Below are 18283 nucleotides of genomic sequence, written 5' to 3' on the forward strand. Positions count from 1 at the left end.
CCACAGTCCTATAGAAATCTGTGTCTCAAGGTTGCCATCTTCATTATGATAACTTGTGGCCAATGATGTCACAGGGCTATAACAAGATTCCAAATAGAAATATTTTGTCAAAAGTACTTTGCCAAATGGAAAATGTTATACAAATTTAAGGGAGTTCAATTGATTGCAATTGTGTAAGTGCCCCAGGGATGGCAGTGGACTGGCTTATGGGTCCAGGGGCCAAGAAAGCAATCAAACCATTAGACTGTGCCTGAGGTGAGCACCAATCAGTGGCAGGCAAAGACTGCTACTCAACAGAGTGTTCTTGGTTTCTTGGCCCCTAGGAGACACAAAGCCTAGCACCTGGATCAGGGCTGGGAAAGTCACTGGGGAAGTTACAGAAAGAATCACGAGGATCAAGGAAGAGGAAGGAGGCATACAAAGCAGGGGAAATTACAAACATTGCACACAAAAATAGATACCCATTAGATGAAGGAAACTGAATTGGTAGTGCAGATGGAGGTGGGGGCAGGGAGGAGGAGATGGCACAGCAGCAGAGATGGGTTACTTTCTCAAATAGGCCCACTTGCTGGCTCCTCTCCTCTTACATATACTGGTGTGTGTGTGTGTGTGTGTGTGTGTGTGTGTGTGTGTGTGTAGGAAGAGTGGGCAGGGAGAAAAAAATATCAGTCTGACTTAAAGACTTAAGGATGAGGGCCCTCCTCCTGCTATACTGCAGCTCTGTGCATTTTGGGGTTAAGCCTGAGCTGGACCATGGCCCCCTGGGGAAAAGCAGCTGTAAACACACCTGAGAGATAGCTTATCTGCTCAAATGTGGGCACACTGAACATCATGGATACTCTTTGTAGAGAGATGGGCTGTTACTTAGGAAGTGCTACTGAGAAGACTGAGTGAAGGGGCCAACAGAAGGAGGACCAGCAAAGACAAACTCTCCTCACACTTGCTGCTGTTGCTATTGTCTCCCAACTCCCTTGACAAAGGGGCTTAGGACCTCGTGGGGAACTGAGGTGGTTGCCCCATGAGCTACTGGCTGGAGCCTACAGGTTAACGCAAATCAGCCAGTAGAGCACATTAAAGAAGAAGAATGTAATGGGGAAAAGCACCCGCGAGTAGTTATCCAGACGATAAACATGGATGCAGATGCGGCCCCTCTTCCAGCTGCTGCCCTCACAACCAGGAGCCATGCAGAAATACTTCCTGAGAACCCTGAAGCACACATAGCTTCTGCCACACTGCCTCCAGGGACACTGAGGTCGTCTCGATCTTGGAGACCACTGATATACCTCTTCAGCATTTTCGTCATAGGTGACAATCTCACACACAAACACTTCCTGCTGCTGGCGTGCACGAGCACGGGCACGGGCACGAGCACGAGCACGGGTGCGTGCACGAGCGCGAGTGCGTGCATTAGCACGGCTATTGGTTGGAAGCTGAAATAGACAGAGAGGGAAAAAAGAAGGAAATGGTCAAGGGAATGTGAGTCAAGGGGAAAGGTTGCCTAGAATTTCCTAGAAACTACACATTCCACACCAGTTCTAGGCCCTCTGGGATTCTCACAATCACACCAGGTTTATTTCCTCTATAACCCCAGGGAACTTCTCATCACTTGGAAAGCTAGCCACCCATGTGCCAAAACCCTCTTATCTTCTTCAGTCTACAGTTTTGGTTCCCATACCAACATCTGGTTCTTACTTGGTAGAGCTTTGGAGAAGCCTGCTGTTTAATATTATTGTAGGTCAGGAAGTTGAGCACAGCAAACTCTAGTAGAGTGCAGAAGCACAAGACGAAACAAATTGCAATATAGAAGTCCAAAGCTGTGAGATAGGAGACGCGAGGGAAATTCTTACGGGAAAAGGTGCCCAGCGTGGCCATGGTGAGCACAGAACTGACCCCTATAAGAGCAAGGAGTGAAGGTAAGCTAAACTCCTGACAATGCTGTAGGACAGTAGGAGAAGGCAAATATTTCCCTCAGTCAACGTTAATCTATGACATATGCCCACATTTAAGATCACCATGCTTTCTTACCTACAGAGGCCCTGGCAGCAGCAGCTTCTATCTTGATCCAGAAGGAGACCCAGGAAAGCATTGTGGCGACAGAAGAAGGGACATAGTTTTGAAAGACAATGAAGCCAAACCGCCTGCTTACATTGAAGAAGAATGTCATGACCATGAAGTCACCTGAAAGACATCAAATATACCACTGCATTGCAGTGCTGGATTGATGGCCAGCATGGCGCATATGTCATGGATCCTGCTGTCCAGCTCATGGGAAACCCTTCCAGAGTTATAGAATAAAGGCACACTATTTCAGTAGAAGCTCAGAGAGGAGATTTATTGTAAGACCCATGGCCAGTTGAGAGATAAGCCAGCACAAGAGTATTAATAAACCCATTTTCCATTAACTGATTCACTCTCTCAAAATCTGTTTATCCCAGAGTAGCAGTATAAAAGTGACAAACAGAAACAAACAAATAAACAAACTAAAACCAACCCCATAACATTTACTTTCATGGTATTACTGATGGCTAGCTGAGACCTTCCAACCCACAGAAATGCAATGTATAGTTTGTGATATAACAATATTATCTGCAGTGCTAGACCTCAAAGCACACCTACTTGCTTTAGCCAAATATGGCATATTCTACTGTATATGAGCTACACAATAAAGTCTACACTATGCAATCTGATTCTAAGTCCTAACTGGATTTGACTCATATATATGCATACACACAACATGAATGCCTTACCCAAAACTAATTGAACTGCTTAGCAGTTTAGATAGCACATATATTTATCCTGGTAAGTAAATCCTGGACTCTCTGTTCTTAATCTGTTCTTAATCTATTACTCCTTAACATAAATTCAGTGTTCTAGGAAAATAGAAAAATTAGATGCATATGAACTTTTCAGTCAAGCTTTAGATGTTAGGTCTGCAGAATATTCTGTCAGAAGGCAGTGTAGGCCTTCACATTCACTTGTGCATAATGATCTTCTCTTGTACTTACTCTAGATAACAATGGATCTTTCAGAAGTTGATAAAACCTGTATTTTCAGCTGCATATTCTGTTCCTAATGCTGTTCCTAATGCTCTTTATAATATTATAACTCCATGCTTAGTTTACCCAGAGAAGACTTTTACTCTCCATATGTCTTAGATATTAAATTGTCTCAACTATGGATTTTTCTATGAAACTAAGCCCTCAATTTCCAGTTCTGTGATGCAACAGCCACATGTGACTTTAAATTAGGTGGACCTTCAAGCCCCTTCCAGGAAGGGCTCATATAAAGCCTTCAGCTTAGCTCCTAACCAGCCAAGCCTGGCATAGCATGGAAATCAATGGTACTTGGTGACTTTTAATGCCCGTGGTCAAAATAATCTTGGAAAGCAGGCACAAACACTGTCTATACTATAGACTATACAAAAACCAGACTTGACCTTGGAAGAACAAAGCTTCTTTGGTTCTTCAGAGAAAGGCAAATAAATGGCTTATGGTCAGTGGGAAAGTCCCTGCCTGAATAGGAATATCTTTAACACTAGAATTCCTCCAGCACTGCACCACGGACCATTCTATGCTACTAGCCAGAATGACCAAATTATTAGTCCATCTGTCCTGGAGTCTTGACTGTGATTAAAAACTTTTTTAATGTTTGTCACAATATGCATTGTGCTGTTGGGTTTCTCATCCTTTAAATTTGTTCTTTCTGATTAAAGAAGAAACTTTCTTATTTATTAAAAACTAGAAATTTGACAAGAGTGGGATACTAACATGTATTTCCTTCATTCTGATGAGTGAAGAAGCAATACCAATGGAAGAGGGGTATCTAGGACTGAAAGCCAAACCAAAACAAAATAGATTAAAGATGACTTTAGCTCTTACCTCTTTCTCCAAATCATAGTTAGGGGTTGCATTGTCAAAGACACAATTAAAAGACTGTAGAGAGGACTAGTGAACTGAAGGCACTGAAGAACAAGAAAAGGAACTGGGAAACAGAGTCCCAATAGAAATACAAGTATGTGTGCTCTAATGTTAACCCTAGATATTTATATTTGACTTTTGAAAGAGTGCCTTCAGTTAATGTAAACCAGGTAGTTATAGGAGAAAAGAACTAGGTCTGAAGGGTAAATGTTCCAGAAACTCCAATTTTATATGAGAAAGAAGAATTTTCTGATGAGAAGAACTGTCTAGGGAAGAACATAATCTTACAAGACACTGACCTCTTGATCATGGCAAGATTTCCTTAGAGGTTCAACAGCTATCTGTGAAGGATGATTCACTTACTATAGACGAGGCTGCACTTTCAGAGAAGCTCCTGAAACAGAAACTCTGCTCTGGATCCAAGGTGGCCCAAATTGTAGGGCACTGCTGCATTCAAAAGCCTGAAAATGAGTACATATATGTTCTAGCTAGAAAGAACTTCCCTGGGGTCAAACTGGGAGAGTTGGAACCTGACTCAAAAATAAATGACAGTGGAGAAACTATGAATTCAGAATAAGTAGTCTCTAGCCAAAGGGGGAAAAAAGACCTATTTCTTCACAGGAAGAGATGATGCTTACCTACTGCCATTGCTTCATCGATGCTGCTGCCTCGGAGGCTTTGTAGTCACTAGGGCACCATTTTGAAACAATGCACAGACCATCTACTAAACGGAACCACTAGTGACTTGAAAGCCCCTGGGCCTTGTCTCTTCTGTCAGCTCTGATGATGGGGCTCCATCTATCTGGACAAACTGAAGTACTAAGAGGCAGGCCCATAGATATCTAGTAGAAGAGCAAGAATCTGAAGCAAGCAAAGTGGCTTTCTCAGAGCACCAGGAAAAGGAAAAGCAGCACCCATCCCCTGCCTAGTACTGTGTAAGCAAAGCTTTAGTCAGATGAGCATAAGCTGTCCCTCACCCAGTGACCAACAGTAGCAATAGCAGATGTTTTTATGTCATCATCACACAGAAGCAAAGCAAAATAAATGACAAAAGGCTGGCTGGTTGACCTGCTCCATCCACATTCTTGTCAGTACATGTGAAGAAGACCCAGGACTGCTCTCAGAGCTACCCTGGGAAGACTCCTTGGCTCGCCATTCAGATCACCTAGGAATACAAGCAAAGATGCTCACATCTATTCAGGAGCTACAAGTTAAGAGACCCCGAATCTGCCCCTATTGTCCTTGTCAGGAACAAGATCAGAAAATTTAAAAAAATATGTATGTGTTTTTAGGTGAAAATGTGTTTTTCACAGTTGTTCCTTTAAGATAATGTTACTGTACCAGCCATTGCAGCTGAATAATTACCTAAAGACTCCCCAACCCCCACTAGCTACCATTATTATTCTAGCTTCCACTTTTGTCTCCTGCTAGATTGAATCTTTCTTCCCACTCAACCAGCTTGACTTGATTCAGTGTTTGGAGAAATCACATGAGTACCCCTCTCCAATGTTGTCTAAGTAAGTCAGTGATATTACAAAGACATTGAATACAAAGGATCTAAAACCCAAAGGTAGATGAACATACTGAAGGTTACAAAAACATATCTACTTACCTCATCTTTCAAGGGCTTGGCAAAGCACTTACTTCTTTGCAGATAAGACTGAGACATAGCTATGAAGTCTCAGTTTCCTCTGCAAACAGTTGTAAGTGCTTAGCATATATGAGAGAGAAGTAAGGTCCTCAACAGTGTTTCCATGAGCTCTTTACACAGCATTTGTACAAATAGCCAATTCCAGTTATTAGTACTATTCCCTCAGAATCTACCCAGCTCTAGCTCCCACTGAACACCTACCAAATGGGGTAGAGATGATTTCAGTTTTGTTGTTCACTCCTGTAAAATCAAACTCCAATAGCTTCCAAGTGTTCTTCGCATTAATTTCAAGCTTGAAATTCTCCAATTTGTAGATCATTTCACGATCATCATAGGAAACTGGAAATCAACATGGAAAAGAAGTGTGAATGAGACTGGGGAGCCAGTTGAGGGCCCCACAAGCATGGTGTTAGCTTGAGCCACGTTTTGGACTTTTGACTTTGGCTTCACCAGCTTTGAGACTTTGCCTCTGGTCTAATTGTCAAAGTGCATTCAATATGTACATTTGCTCTGGGCTTCGAATGCAAAGATGAGTAAGGTGTGATGGGTAAATGTTCCAGCATTCACATTTCATTGAGTAAGGCCATATAGAGCTGTGAGTATTGGGGTTGCTCCAAACATTTCTACCCATGGAACAATTGGTAAAGTAGTGAAAGATCACTTGTGGACACATTCAAAAAAGACTTCCTAGAGCATGGGGCATTCAATTTAAGTTTTGAAAATAAACATTCTCTATACAGATGAGGTTTAAGAAGGTGAAAGGGAAGCACAGAAAGGTGAAAATAGAAACAGCAAAACTTTAGGGAGACTATTTCACAGATGGGTTGCATAGCAGGAAGTGGCAGGGGTCAGGTCATGAAGGGCTTTGAGGTTCATTTTAAGGAATTTAGAATTGATCCATGCCAGCTAGGAACAGATTTGAAATGAGAAATGAAAGCTTACAGTCAAAATGCAGAGATGGCAGTGAGATCAATAGAGATTTGGAGGGAACACCAACAGGATGCATGGACTGAGTAGATGTAGGAGGTCAATGAGGGGGTTGTCAGATTTCTTGCCTTGGGCAACTGGGTGAATGATGGTACCCTTCAATGAGGCAACACAGAAGCAACACATTTGCTTGGGAGGCAGGATTTGGGAAGAGATAATGAAGTTAGCATAGGACACATTCTGTTTCAAAGTGAAGATGGTGCAGAAGTCCAAGCAGAAGATGATTAAAGCCCTGCATCAAGGCAGACATGGAGAGGAGCAGGGATACTTCAGCGACACGTCAGAAGCAGGTGACTGGCTTAAGGTAGAACAAGGGTGAGGGAAGAAGTCAACATAAAGCCAAAGTAACGCACGCACAGCACTGCTGGCAGGAAAAGGGGTGAGGATGGAAAATGGAGACTTATAGCAACCTTGGCACCATCACAGGTAAAAAAGCAGAAGCAGAAAAATTAAAAGGGAAAGATAAGCAAAAGAGGGGCCCAGTGTATCTCTGGATCCCAAGAAACCTAAGAAGGTACTCACAGCTAGAGAAAGACAGAGGGCAAGAGTGAGAATCCATTGGAAAATTGAGCATGTGGAGTGAGCATCTTGCATCAATGGTCATCCTGGAAGGGAGAAAGGAGCCTCATTAGGCTGGCTCTGCACACTTAGGTATTTACTCACCTCTAATGAGTGGCATCAGTAGAATTCAAGACAAAAAGTCCAAAGGAGTGAAACAAAGAGAGGAAGAATAACTTCTAAAATCTGACTACTAGGCTACATCATCAAAGAAGTACATTGGCCAGCCTAGATTTATTTTTCTTTCTTGTTCAGTCCAGTGCTCTAGTCCTTTGCTACTTTCTACTACCTCCAAATCCCATGATATGGGACATGACACAAGTATTTCCTCTGGGCATTCAAGTTATGTAGCCTAGTCTTGAATACTTTTCCAACTGATGTATTTCTACTGTGCCTGGACAATGCAGTCTCCATGGAATTGTCTTTATATACTGTACCCACATGGGATGGAATTGTCTAGCTAATGCTTTCATGCCAGCACCTACCTTCTAGACTTAGGGGCAAATAACAGCTCCCATGATTGCCAAAATGCTTGGCATGTGTCTCTAAGCAGTATCTTTTATTCAAGATCATAATATCTATATCTGCATAGGAAGCAGTTGAATTCCTGGTCTAGAAAAGCTATACATGGTTTTAGGAATATTATTCAGAATGATATATCTACTTAGGAAGAGAGAGAGAGAGTCCTAGAAGGTGAGGCACTAGAGGATTGACATACCTAACTGAGTACAACACCTTTCCATCCTTGTGGATGAGAGCCATCTGGTTGGGTATGGTGATATCATACTCTTGGGTCCTCTTAGAATTCCTAAAAAAGGTATCCGGGATCCACAACTGTTTCACCACGTTGCCATGCAGAATAAGGGTCTCAAAGGTGTCATTGTAACGAAGACGCTCATCATACCAGGTCTGGTAGAAGATGATGTCAATGGAATATTCCTGGTGGGAAGGGACATAAAACTGTGTACTTGGGGCTAAGTAGACAAGAGACAGTTACATGCAAATGTGATGTTTGTCACTACTTAACATGGAACCCTGAAGATAGCCTGGTAAAATTAATGGGACACTGGCCTAAGAAGCTGAAGAGGGATGAAATACGCCCTTTTAACCCAATTCTTTTGGTTTCAGCACGGAAGAGGATGCAGATATTACCACAGCCAAGAAATCAATTACATCCTACTTGATTGGCACAACTAAGGGTGCCAAATGCCCACAGTATGTAGTGGGCAATACCATTCTTTCACAGCTCAAAGCTATAGGAAAGGTTGTTGTAAACAAGTTCCCTACTTTCTCATAGAAAACTCCTTTTTGCCTTGCAGAAGAATTCAAAGTAAGTTGAAATCCTGTTCTGGAAAATCAACCATCAAAAGTGACATTTTACCATTTTCGTTTTCTTTTCTTTTTTGTTTGATATGGGATCTCATTTCAAAACCTGGCATCATCTTGAACTTGTAAGCATCCTGCCTCATTTTCCTGTGAAGTTCCCTCAAACACCTCTGCTCACTCCCATAGCTAACACTGTGGCCTCTCCTCACACCATTGACAGATCCTTAGGCTTGCACCCATCTAGGATTACAAAGAGGAAAGCAACAAATGTTTGGGTACAGCAATTTTCCACTGTCATGTTCTGAAAAGAAAAGAAAATTCTCAAATAGGTAGCATACTGCATTCATCAAAAAATCCCTGGGCTATAGTGTATCATCAGTACTTCATTATAATTACATAGGACAGTGGTGCTACTCTTACTAGGTCAACATACTTTTAGCCCCTTCACTGCAAATCAAAAATCCCAGCTCAAAAGTCCTCAGAACTGTATAAGCACACATAACTCCTTGTACAAAAGAAAGGTTCCCTTTCAGCTTTTATTTCATGGAGCACAGCTATTAATTAACCCCAACCATTCATTCCCCAGAATTATATTTTAAAATGGAATGATTTGATTTACAAGAGAAAAGCCTATCTATTGTTATGTTTTTTTAACAAGGAGAATTATGTTTGTATTTTGTTTTATATTCCCTTTCAAATAAGTGCCCATAACCTCTGAAGAGTGTGTGCACATGAATAGATAGTTCCATGATTATGTGGTCTCTATATATTATGAATCCCAAACACTACATCAAGAAGGATGTTTACTAGGAAGCACAGGAAGCAAGTTAATGTGGCTGCCGCTTGTAGAGCAACACACAGATGACAGTACAATTGTAATCAGTTCGAAGCAAGCACCAGAGCTATGCACAATTAAATGCTGGTTGTATAATTTATTCTAGAAGTAGGTAAACTGAGACTTGGAAAGAGTTGCCCAAAATCACACAGCCAGTGGTGCCACACTAGTGTTACCACTCAGAGCATCTTTACCATGACCTTACCCTGGCACTGCCTTCACTTGCACCAAAAATAAGTATCAGATGGGCCTCATGACACAGGCCTGTAATCTTAGATACTTGGGAAGCTGAGACAAGAGAATGAAAAGTTCAAGTTATCCCTGGACTAGACTGAACCAAAACCAGCCTGCGCAACAGTGAGACCCTGCTTCAAAAATTTAAAAAAAAAGATTACAAATAAGGGTCAATGACAAACTTCAGTGATAGAATATTAGTCCATCGTGAATGAGACACCAGTCACAGAAACCCAGACACTAAAGGGTATTACCACCCTCTGAGAAGAAGGAAAAAAAAATCCCAGCTGGCCTTTACTGCACTGAGGTAATAGGTGGTAGAAGCAGCCATCAAACTGCTGGTAGCCAGAAAAAAAATTAAAGGGCAAAATGTTTACCAAAATAAAGTAGGAAAACAAGCAGTTTATGGCAGAGCTCCTGATCCTGTCCAGCCCTGTCCTGTCATGTTTCATCCTGTCCTACCCCAGGTACCCTCACAAAGAGCCTTCAAAGAATTTGCACCTTCCCAGTAGCTGGCAAAGTCTCATTCATATCTCAGCACATGAACTGTATGGTGATTGATGAGAAATCTTCCCCTCCTCCAGCCATGCTGTATGTCTGCTATACAATGTTCAAAACAAGCATTTCACTGACATTTAAGAAGATACCAATTATAAATTCTTCATACATCAACTTATAACTAATGGATTGTTATTAAGTTTGACAGGTAACTAGAGAAGGATCTCTTTTAGTCTAACTGAAATAGAAATGTAGCATTTCAGAACTGGCTTAATTAGAATCACCTGCAATAATTACCATAGTAAGAGCCAGCATTAGCAACTGGGAATGCTATGACCAGGAAGTTTTATCTAAACTGGTCACTCCTTCTAAGGCCAGACTGGGTATTTTCAGAGTTAAGCAAGGGAATGAATAGAAACATTTGATTACAATGTACAGGCAATGGTTTTAGGTTTCTCTCTACTATTCTACCTGCTCAAGTGACTGGCACCAAATACCCAGGTAACCAACTCCAGACTGGGTTGCTACCTCTTTTACCAAGAAACCTTGCTGAGACCATCAATTGCTTCAAAAGTTGTCAGAAAATGAGACTTGACTGCCACAGAGAACTACAGAGATAATCTATGCCATGACATTGTCATGATCTCTGGCTATGTGGTAGACACATATGTTCTTCTAAGCAAATGAATTAGAGGAAAGCAGGCTAATGAAGAACAGGAGCTTACACTTTGTTTTATTAAATGATATGGAATTGTGTAGAAGCTGAAACTTCTTGGGGGAGATTATGTATAAGGCTTTGGAAAGTTAAAAAATACCAACTTATTGGTTAAATAAGTCATGTCCTTGTTCGCATAGTGAACTAGCTCTGTGTCTGTATCAAATCGAATGACTTCTGGATAATTAGATTGAACACTAGGGCTTGTTGGATATAAGTACTCCTAGAAGCTCAGGTGAGACTAGTGCTAGCAGGATTAATAGGTGTTGAACAAGGAGAGATGTGCATTTATGTATTATAAGTGGGGCTAATGATCTGCTGCCACAAGGATTCTTACAGAGGATTAAAACCAATTCCCCCAAATTATGACCTACACGAATTGCCTGAGAAATTTTTCACTGCCTTTTGATTTTATAGGAGAGTCATCCAGAATACAGAGCCAAGTAACATAGGATCATTTGCTGTATTTATCAATGTGTATGATTTGTCCTACTTATTAGCCTATGGAATTTAACCAACACTAAGTAGGTGAAAGTGGGTATTTTATTAATGAAGGAACCAGTCAGTTTACTAGGATTTAGAATGCCATAAAAAAAAGAGAGAGAAAGAGCAGAGAGTACACCTATAAGAACATTGTGAGCCAGGCTTTACCCAGTCTAGGTACACAGCTTGATTCCCATCAAGGTTACTTACCTCTGAGTCCATCAGGACCACCCATCTCAACATCAGCTGCTGAGCTCTGGATCACATGGTGCTTATTAGGTGTCGTTACAGATGTTAAACCACGCCCACTACTATTACAGAACTGGTTACCACAACTTTTCTTCATCAAATACTGCACATTTGACTTTGCAGAACATCTTTTGGAACTTATTTTTAGCTACCATATACTATGTTCTTAGTATCAAGTACTCCATAACAGAGACAGCAAGACTAAAATAAAAACAATTAATCACCATGAAATATACAGGGAAGATAAACTACTTGTAATCCAGAAAATTGTGAGTGTCCAGAGAGGGGCATGGTGTAAGACAGGGGCAATTAGTTACTATGTGAATCAGAGAAGTTGTCTTGTACAAGATGCTATATAAGTTGGACCCTGAATGAGTGAAAAAGTAATCAATGACATCTTGAACTTGCACAAAGGTCTAGTTCTGAGGTACAATGTTGTGCATATTATAGTGTGCATAGAATGTGCATGTTATAGTGTGGTTATAGTCTATGGACTTTTATGGAATGAAAAAGAACAGAGTCATAGCTTGCTAGATTGTGGGTTTGAACTATAAATATAAGAGGAACATTACTAAAGAAGCTTGCTCAGTAGGAATGGGCAGGAAAACATTTGCATATTTTAGATGGAAAATGATGGAAGTTAACTGGGGATCATACTGGTAACAGGAAAGAGAAGGAGACAAAAGGTCTAAGACAAAATTATAGGGATAGGTATACAGCAAGAAATATCAACTATAGATTTAAGTTCATAAATCAATAATCAGACAAAAGACAGGCATTCCATTGTGATATTTACAGCTCTTTTATTGTTTTTTTTATTTTGAATAAAAAACTGAAGATTAGAGTCAAAATTCCAAAGGTCCTCTTCAGGCAGCAAAAGACTTACCTTTTCCATTCATGTTCTCAAGTTAATTGTGGTAAAAAAAAATCCCCACCTGAACTCCCAAACAAGAAAATCCTACCTGTTGTATTAGTAGCACAAACATCAGAAAGCAAGTAAGTGGCACCCTTGGTGTCCAATCTAGGAAAAACTGTCATCAAAACTCTGTACTCACCATGTCTGGGATGGAAATAGGCCCAAGGCTGTTGACAAAGACTTCAACAGTGACCACAGTTGGCTTTTCTGTAAGACATAGTATAGGGTAAATGTCATATAGAGGCAAGACATCAAACAGGGAGTCATCAAAAGAGGGAAGAGGGTCAATCCTTTGTTCTTCTATAGAAAGTCCCAGCTCATGGACTACAAGGGCTAGGCATATATCTTCAAATCATTCATCTTATTTTAAAGTTGGAAAAACTGAGGGCAAAGAATAGAAAAGTGTTGACTAAGGTCCATGGCATTCTTAAGATAGAGGAGCCATTGTGTCTTTTCTGGTGGATCCGCAGCAGTTGTTCCTATCTGTATGTGGTACCTTCATCTATAACCCATACTCATTGCCTACAATTACTAGAACAACCTGCTTCCCCCCCCACACACACACAACTAGAAAACCTGCTTTTCCTTCAGGAGGGTACTTTCTTCCATTAACTTACCTCCAATGCCTGGGCGCAGTTTATGATCATAGTTGCTCAGGATGGTGTTAAGGATTTGAGAAGCTCTTGTCAGTTTCCAACCTGGGCCTTCAGTCATGCAATCAGCAGAGAGTTCTGTTTCTTCCACTGGAAGCTTCTTTCCACAAGGTTGAGGCTCCAGCTGGGACTGGGGCTCCGGTTCCAGCTCAGGCTCAGGCTCAGGCTCAGGCTCAGGCTCAGGCTCCGGCTCAGGCTCCGGCTCCGGCTCAGGCTCAGGCTCAGGCTCAGGCTCAGGCTCAGGCTCAGGCTCAGGCTCAGGCTCAGGCTCAGGCTCCGGCTCCGGCTCCGGCTCCGGCTCTGGCTCCGGCTGGGGCTCCGGTTCAGGCTCCAGGTCCAGCTCCGACTCAGGCTCCGGCCGGGGCTCAGCCTGAGGCTCAGGCTGGGGCTGGGGATCAGGCTGAGGTCTGGGCCGGGGTTGGTGCCCAGCCTGGACATGACCTGGGGTCTGGGGCTCATGTGGGGTCTGGGGCTCAGGTTGGGGTTCTGGTTGGGGCTCAGGTTGAGGTTCTGGCTGAGGCTCGGGTTGGGGATCTGGCTGAGGCTCAGGTTGGGGCTCGGGCAAAGGCAGAGGCAGTGGCCAAGGTAGAGGCTGGGGCAGAGGCTGACGCCCAGCCAGAGGTTGAGGCTGAGGCTGGGGCTCAGGCTCTGGCTCTGGCTCCGGCTCCGGCTCCGGCTCCGGCTCCGGCTCCGGCTCCGGCTCCGGCTCAGGCTCAGGCTTCGGCTCCGGCTCCGGCTCCGGCTCCGGCTCAGGCTCCGGCTCCGGCTCCGGCTCCGGCTCAGGCTCCGGCTCAGGCTCCGGCTCCGGCTCCGGCTCCGGCTCAGGCTCAGGCTCAGGCTCCGGCTCCGGCTCTGGCTCCGGCTCAGGCTCTGGCTCCGGCTCCGGCTCCGGCTCAGGCTCTGGCTCCGGCTCTGGCTCCGGCTCAGGCTCTGGCTCCGGCTCTGGCTCCGGCTCTGGCTGTGGTTGAGGCAGGGGCCAAGGCAGGGGTTGGGGCAGAGGCTGGCGCCCAGCCAGGGGCTGTGGCTGTGGCTGAGGCTGAGGCTGAGGCTGTGGCTGCGGCTCAGGCTCTGGCATTGGCTGGGGCTCAGGCATTGGCTGGGGCTGAGGCATTGGCTGGGGCTGGGAACTAAAGACTACATCATCATGGCCAGGAGATTCCGCCTGGGGCTGGGGCTGAGGGTCGAAGACTACATCATCTCTTGCAGGAGATTCAGGTGGAGTCAGAGGCTGTGGCACAGGCTGAGGCTGAGGGCCAAAGACTACCTTATCTTGGTCAGGGGGTTTATTCTCCAGTTTAACATGAGGTCCAACCCTAGAATACAAAAGCAAAAAAATAAGCTCTAGTCTCTAATCACTAAGGGTTATGGTTGATGCCTTTTGGGGCAGAAGAAAAACAGAATATTTACACCACAAGGCTTAATTAGTAAATGGTAATAGTAAACAAGGAGGTGCTAAAAAATAAAACTATAATTTTAATACCTTTTAAAATTTATATATCAATATAAATCAATAATTCCTTTTAAATTTTATTGCTCTTTGGAGACTTTATATGCAATTCTTTCATAATTTCTTATTTTAAGATGATCAACAAATGACTAAATTTTCAAAAGCTATTTCATGTGAAAACATGTAGGTGGGCACGGTTTCCTTGAACTCTGGCCAATCAGCTGCTGTTACTAACCTTAGCCTCACATCTGCCTCAGACACAACACCTGAGAGGAAGGAGAAGACCAAAGGCCAGGACTGCTGAGGAAGCACATAGGGCTGAAAAATCCTGGGATGGTTTTATAAAACTTATATTGAGGTTATGACATGGAGGAAGGAAGAACTCCATGGCTTCCCTCAACGAGGAAATGATAGCAAATAGGACACCATCTTGGGTACCAGGACCAATAATGACAACAGCAGTAGTACCATTACTACTACTACTACTAATAATAATAATAATAATGACAACAGCAGTACTACCACTACTACTACTACTACTACTACTACTACTACTACTAATAATAATAATAATAATAATAAAATGACAACAGCACTACTACTACTACTACTAACACTTTAGAAATCATCTGCTAATATATGAAATTCCCTGACAGCCTTAGGGTATGAGAAGCAGTGATGAAAGGCACCACTGTGGTCATTTTCTGACACATTAGTTGTATGCTTATTATTTGAGTACTTTTCTGTATATCAGTTTTAGTTCAGTAAAAAGACATTATGACATCATCATACCCATAAGATATGAATCCCAGTTGGGTCCTGATTTTTAAAATAAAATTAGAAAAACATATACTAGAGATTTGACACTTAAGGTGGAACTGGAGCATGAGCAAATCATTCTTAACTATTTTTATCAGTGAAGCCCTTAATAACTACAATATTTACATACAAAATGATATGATGTCTGAGATTTATTTTAAATAAAGACTAAGTTGGGAGAGTAGTAGGTAGGGGCAGAGAAAACAAGTGACCATTAATTCATTCATTAATAGTAAGGCTGATAGTGGCTATATATATGGATATTCAGTTTGCTACATATACTTGAAAAAAATACAATTAAAAGCTTTTGAAAAAAGACTCTCAGCACTAATTAACATTTGATGGTAAAAGGCAAGAGACTGGTTTTCTTTAAGATTTTAAGTTTGGCAACACTTGGGGGTGGGCAATTATTTCCTTATCATCTAGGTCCTTGTTACCTAATCATGTTTACTTTATGAAAATTCACTGAGCTGTTGACCATTTATGATTGCTATGATTTCCTATTTGTGTATTACACCTTTAAAATGGTATTTTAAAGCCATCAGACAACTTAATCCCTAAAATAAGAACAGTAGACTAAGGTGCGCAGGTTGCTGTGGTACAGACCAGTGGACTGGCAATTGGGCATCAAATTGTTGGCTTTTTTTCTTTTTCTGCAGTGTTCTGAGCTTTTAGAATAGTATAATTGGCATATAGAGAGGCTATGCTGGTGCCATTTCTCATATCTGAAATGGCTAATTCCTATACTGGGCTAAGCAAAGACTTGGACTTGGAAAAACCATTTCTATTTTCAAATGCCATATCTAGATGATGACTTCTTCCCTAAGGTTTTTTCAAGTCTCCTGGACATCTAGAGGCTAATCCACTAGGCCAACACCCCTGGGGATCAGGGATCACCTACTAGGCTTACAAGGAAAATGATGTGGGGGGAGTAGAAGTTGTTTGGGGCCTTCAATTTGATTTTGCCAGTTTAAACAAAAAATAGCCACACCCTGAGATCTTTGGGGTTAAGCTCCTGGATATACATATACATCTCCAAGAAGCCACCAAGCTCTTTTTCAAGCTAGAAAGAATAAACCCTAGAAAACTACAGTTGACCAGTGGGATTTTCCAGGGAAGCTTTTCAAACATCCATAGTGCTCCGGATGTGATAATTCTGGATGAGACTGAAGCTCTGCACTAGCACCTTCCAAATCTGGCTAAAGAGAGAAGCAAAGAAGCATAAGGAAGACCCTGGGTTTCTTTTTCAAATACGCTGGCCTTTCAAATTTATTGTTGGATAAACTGATGCCCATATGAGGAAAGGGCTATGCTCAAAAACCATACACCTGATTTGAAGCTGAGCATGAACCAAATTGAAGTTTGGCCCAACACACTCCACTGCCACCTCCCTTTCCTGACATCACAGGTTGCCATGCTGACAGGGTGAGGACGTCAGTTTCTGCCCCCCCCCCAACTCCCACTGGATGGGTTGTTATAGCCCTCCCTTCTTCTTCATGCCCCCTCCTTTATCCTCGGCCATCTTTTGTCCCAGAAAAAAAAATCCCATCTAAATGAGCACGAATAGCAAGAAATTATTTGTACATATTTAGAAACATTTACCAAGACCTTCTGAGGCCAGCCTCACCTTAGGGTACCAGAAAGCCAGCAGGGATCCACATATCCCTCCCTGAGGAGCTATATCACCTGGGTTGGGGAAAGAAGACACATTGCCCCTCCTCAAAACAAACAAATGAAAAGACACAAGCCCAATGCCATGGAGACTTCTAGAAACCTTGACAGATCAGGAAGCTTAAGAACTTGTGACAGCTCACACACCACAAGAAACAGATTCCAATTAAAACACACACACACACACACACAAAAACAGTCATCTTCCACTGTAAATGCCAAGAAGTCCTAGGGACACCCTTCTTACAAAGGTCCAGGGTTAGGGGTTTTAGGGAGGGAGGCTGGCTATTCAGGAGCAATCAGAAAAAGGAAGGGGGCTAGAAATCCAGGCCACAAACCACAGACCTCAGAAAAGAAAAACATTCCTGGCCTCTGATTCAGGTCTGCCCCTAAGACCAAGCAGGGTGCCTTGGGAGAGAAGGGGAAGAGGACATAGGGGTGGGCGCCCTTAGATAACCAAGGCTCAGGTTCCTGCCTGAGACTGGGAGAAAAATGGGATGGGAAGCAAGTAAAGTCAGAGTTGTCTGGCATCGAGCCTGGTACTAGCAGGCGCTCCGAAAAAGAAAAAAAAAAATGTGAGCAACAGTGAATAGATTAGAAAACACAAAAACATTTCGAGGCACTTCAGCTACCCCCAGCCCAGGAGCCACCTTCCCAAAGTCCCCAGCACAGCCCCCAAGTTGTACTGCTAGCTCCAGCGGTTTCTGCGCGCCTTTCCCCTCTTCCTGTGTCAGACTACTAGAGGGAACCAGATGCTCTCTCGCTTCCTGGCTGACCGCTCCAGGGCTTTGAAGGCCAGCCGGAGTCCACGATGCCAATGAACCAAACATGGTCCCACCTGACTTCCCCGGGTTCCCTGTCTTCAGCCCTGGACGCCTGTCTTCCAGGGGGGCCCACAGGAGGGTAGACGCATCTAAAGGACAAGGGACCAGGCTGGCCTGGCTGGGCACAAGGGACCCCCGGGGGGTCCCGGAAGCCTGCTGGGCACAGAATGCTCTCGGGTGCAGGGATGGAGACTCACCTCCACTGAAGGGCCAGGAACATGTTGAGAAGCATCAGGAGAACTTTAGGCAACATCTCAGCGGTGCCTGGCACGACCACCTGTGTCGAGGTCGCAGCGCAGGTCTGGCTGTTCTGAGCGAGGTGGAGGGTTTTGTTGGGCTCCAACTTTCACTCCTCCCACTCGCCCCGCCCCAACCGCGCTCTGCACCTTGGGCCCGCCCCCTGAGCCCCGATGGAAATCTCCGACGACGTGGTCGCTGCGGCAGAGAGGAGCGAAGCGAGGGAGGGCGGGCAGGGGGTGGAGAGGAGGGAGCCCTGTCGC

The 18283-nt window shown here is 43.4% G+C and overlaps 1 protein-coding gene across 2 annotated transcripts; it reads right to left on the reverse strand.

Annotated features, from left to right (window-relative positions):
* Positions 1 to 1037: 1037 nt before the first annotated feature.
* Gabre (gamma-aminobutyric acid type A receptor subunit epsilon) lies at positions 1038 to 18036 on the reverse strand. Of its 2 annotated transcripts, XM_052171573.1 has the most exons (10): positions 15069 to 15098; positions 14260 to 14361; positions 12987 to 13146; positions 12509 to 12576; positions 7832 to 8052; positions 7078 to 7160; positions 5770 to 5907; positions 2026 to 2178; positions 1693 to 1892; positions 1038 to 1430 (listed from the first exon to the last, which is right to left on the reverse strand). In XM_052171573.1, exons 1-10 carry the CDS (start codon positions 15096 to 15098, stop codon positions 1038 to 1040), a joined length of 1548 nt encoding a protein of 515 aa, XP_052027533.1. The 2 variants fall into 2 exon arrangements, with proteins under 2 accessions (XP_052027533.1, XP_052027532.1); XM_052171572.1 differs by lacking the exon at positions 15069 to 15098 and adding an exon at positions 17981 to 18036 and having other exon boundaries at positions 12987 to 14335.
* Between the last annotated feature and the right edge of the window lie 247 nt (positions 18037 to 18283).

This window comes from Apodemus sylvaticus, chromosome X (assembly GCF_947179515.1).
Source record: "Apodemus sylvaticus chromosome X, mApoSyl1.1, whole genome shotgun sequence".
In the NCBI taxonomy this organism is placed as follows: domain Eukaryota; kingdom Metazoa; phylum Chordata; class Mammalia; order Rodentia; family Muridae; genus Apodemus; species Apodemus sylvaticus.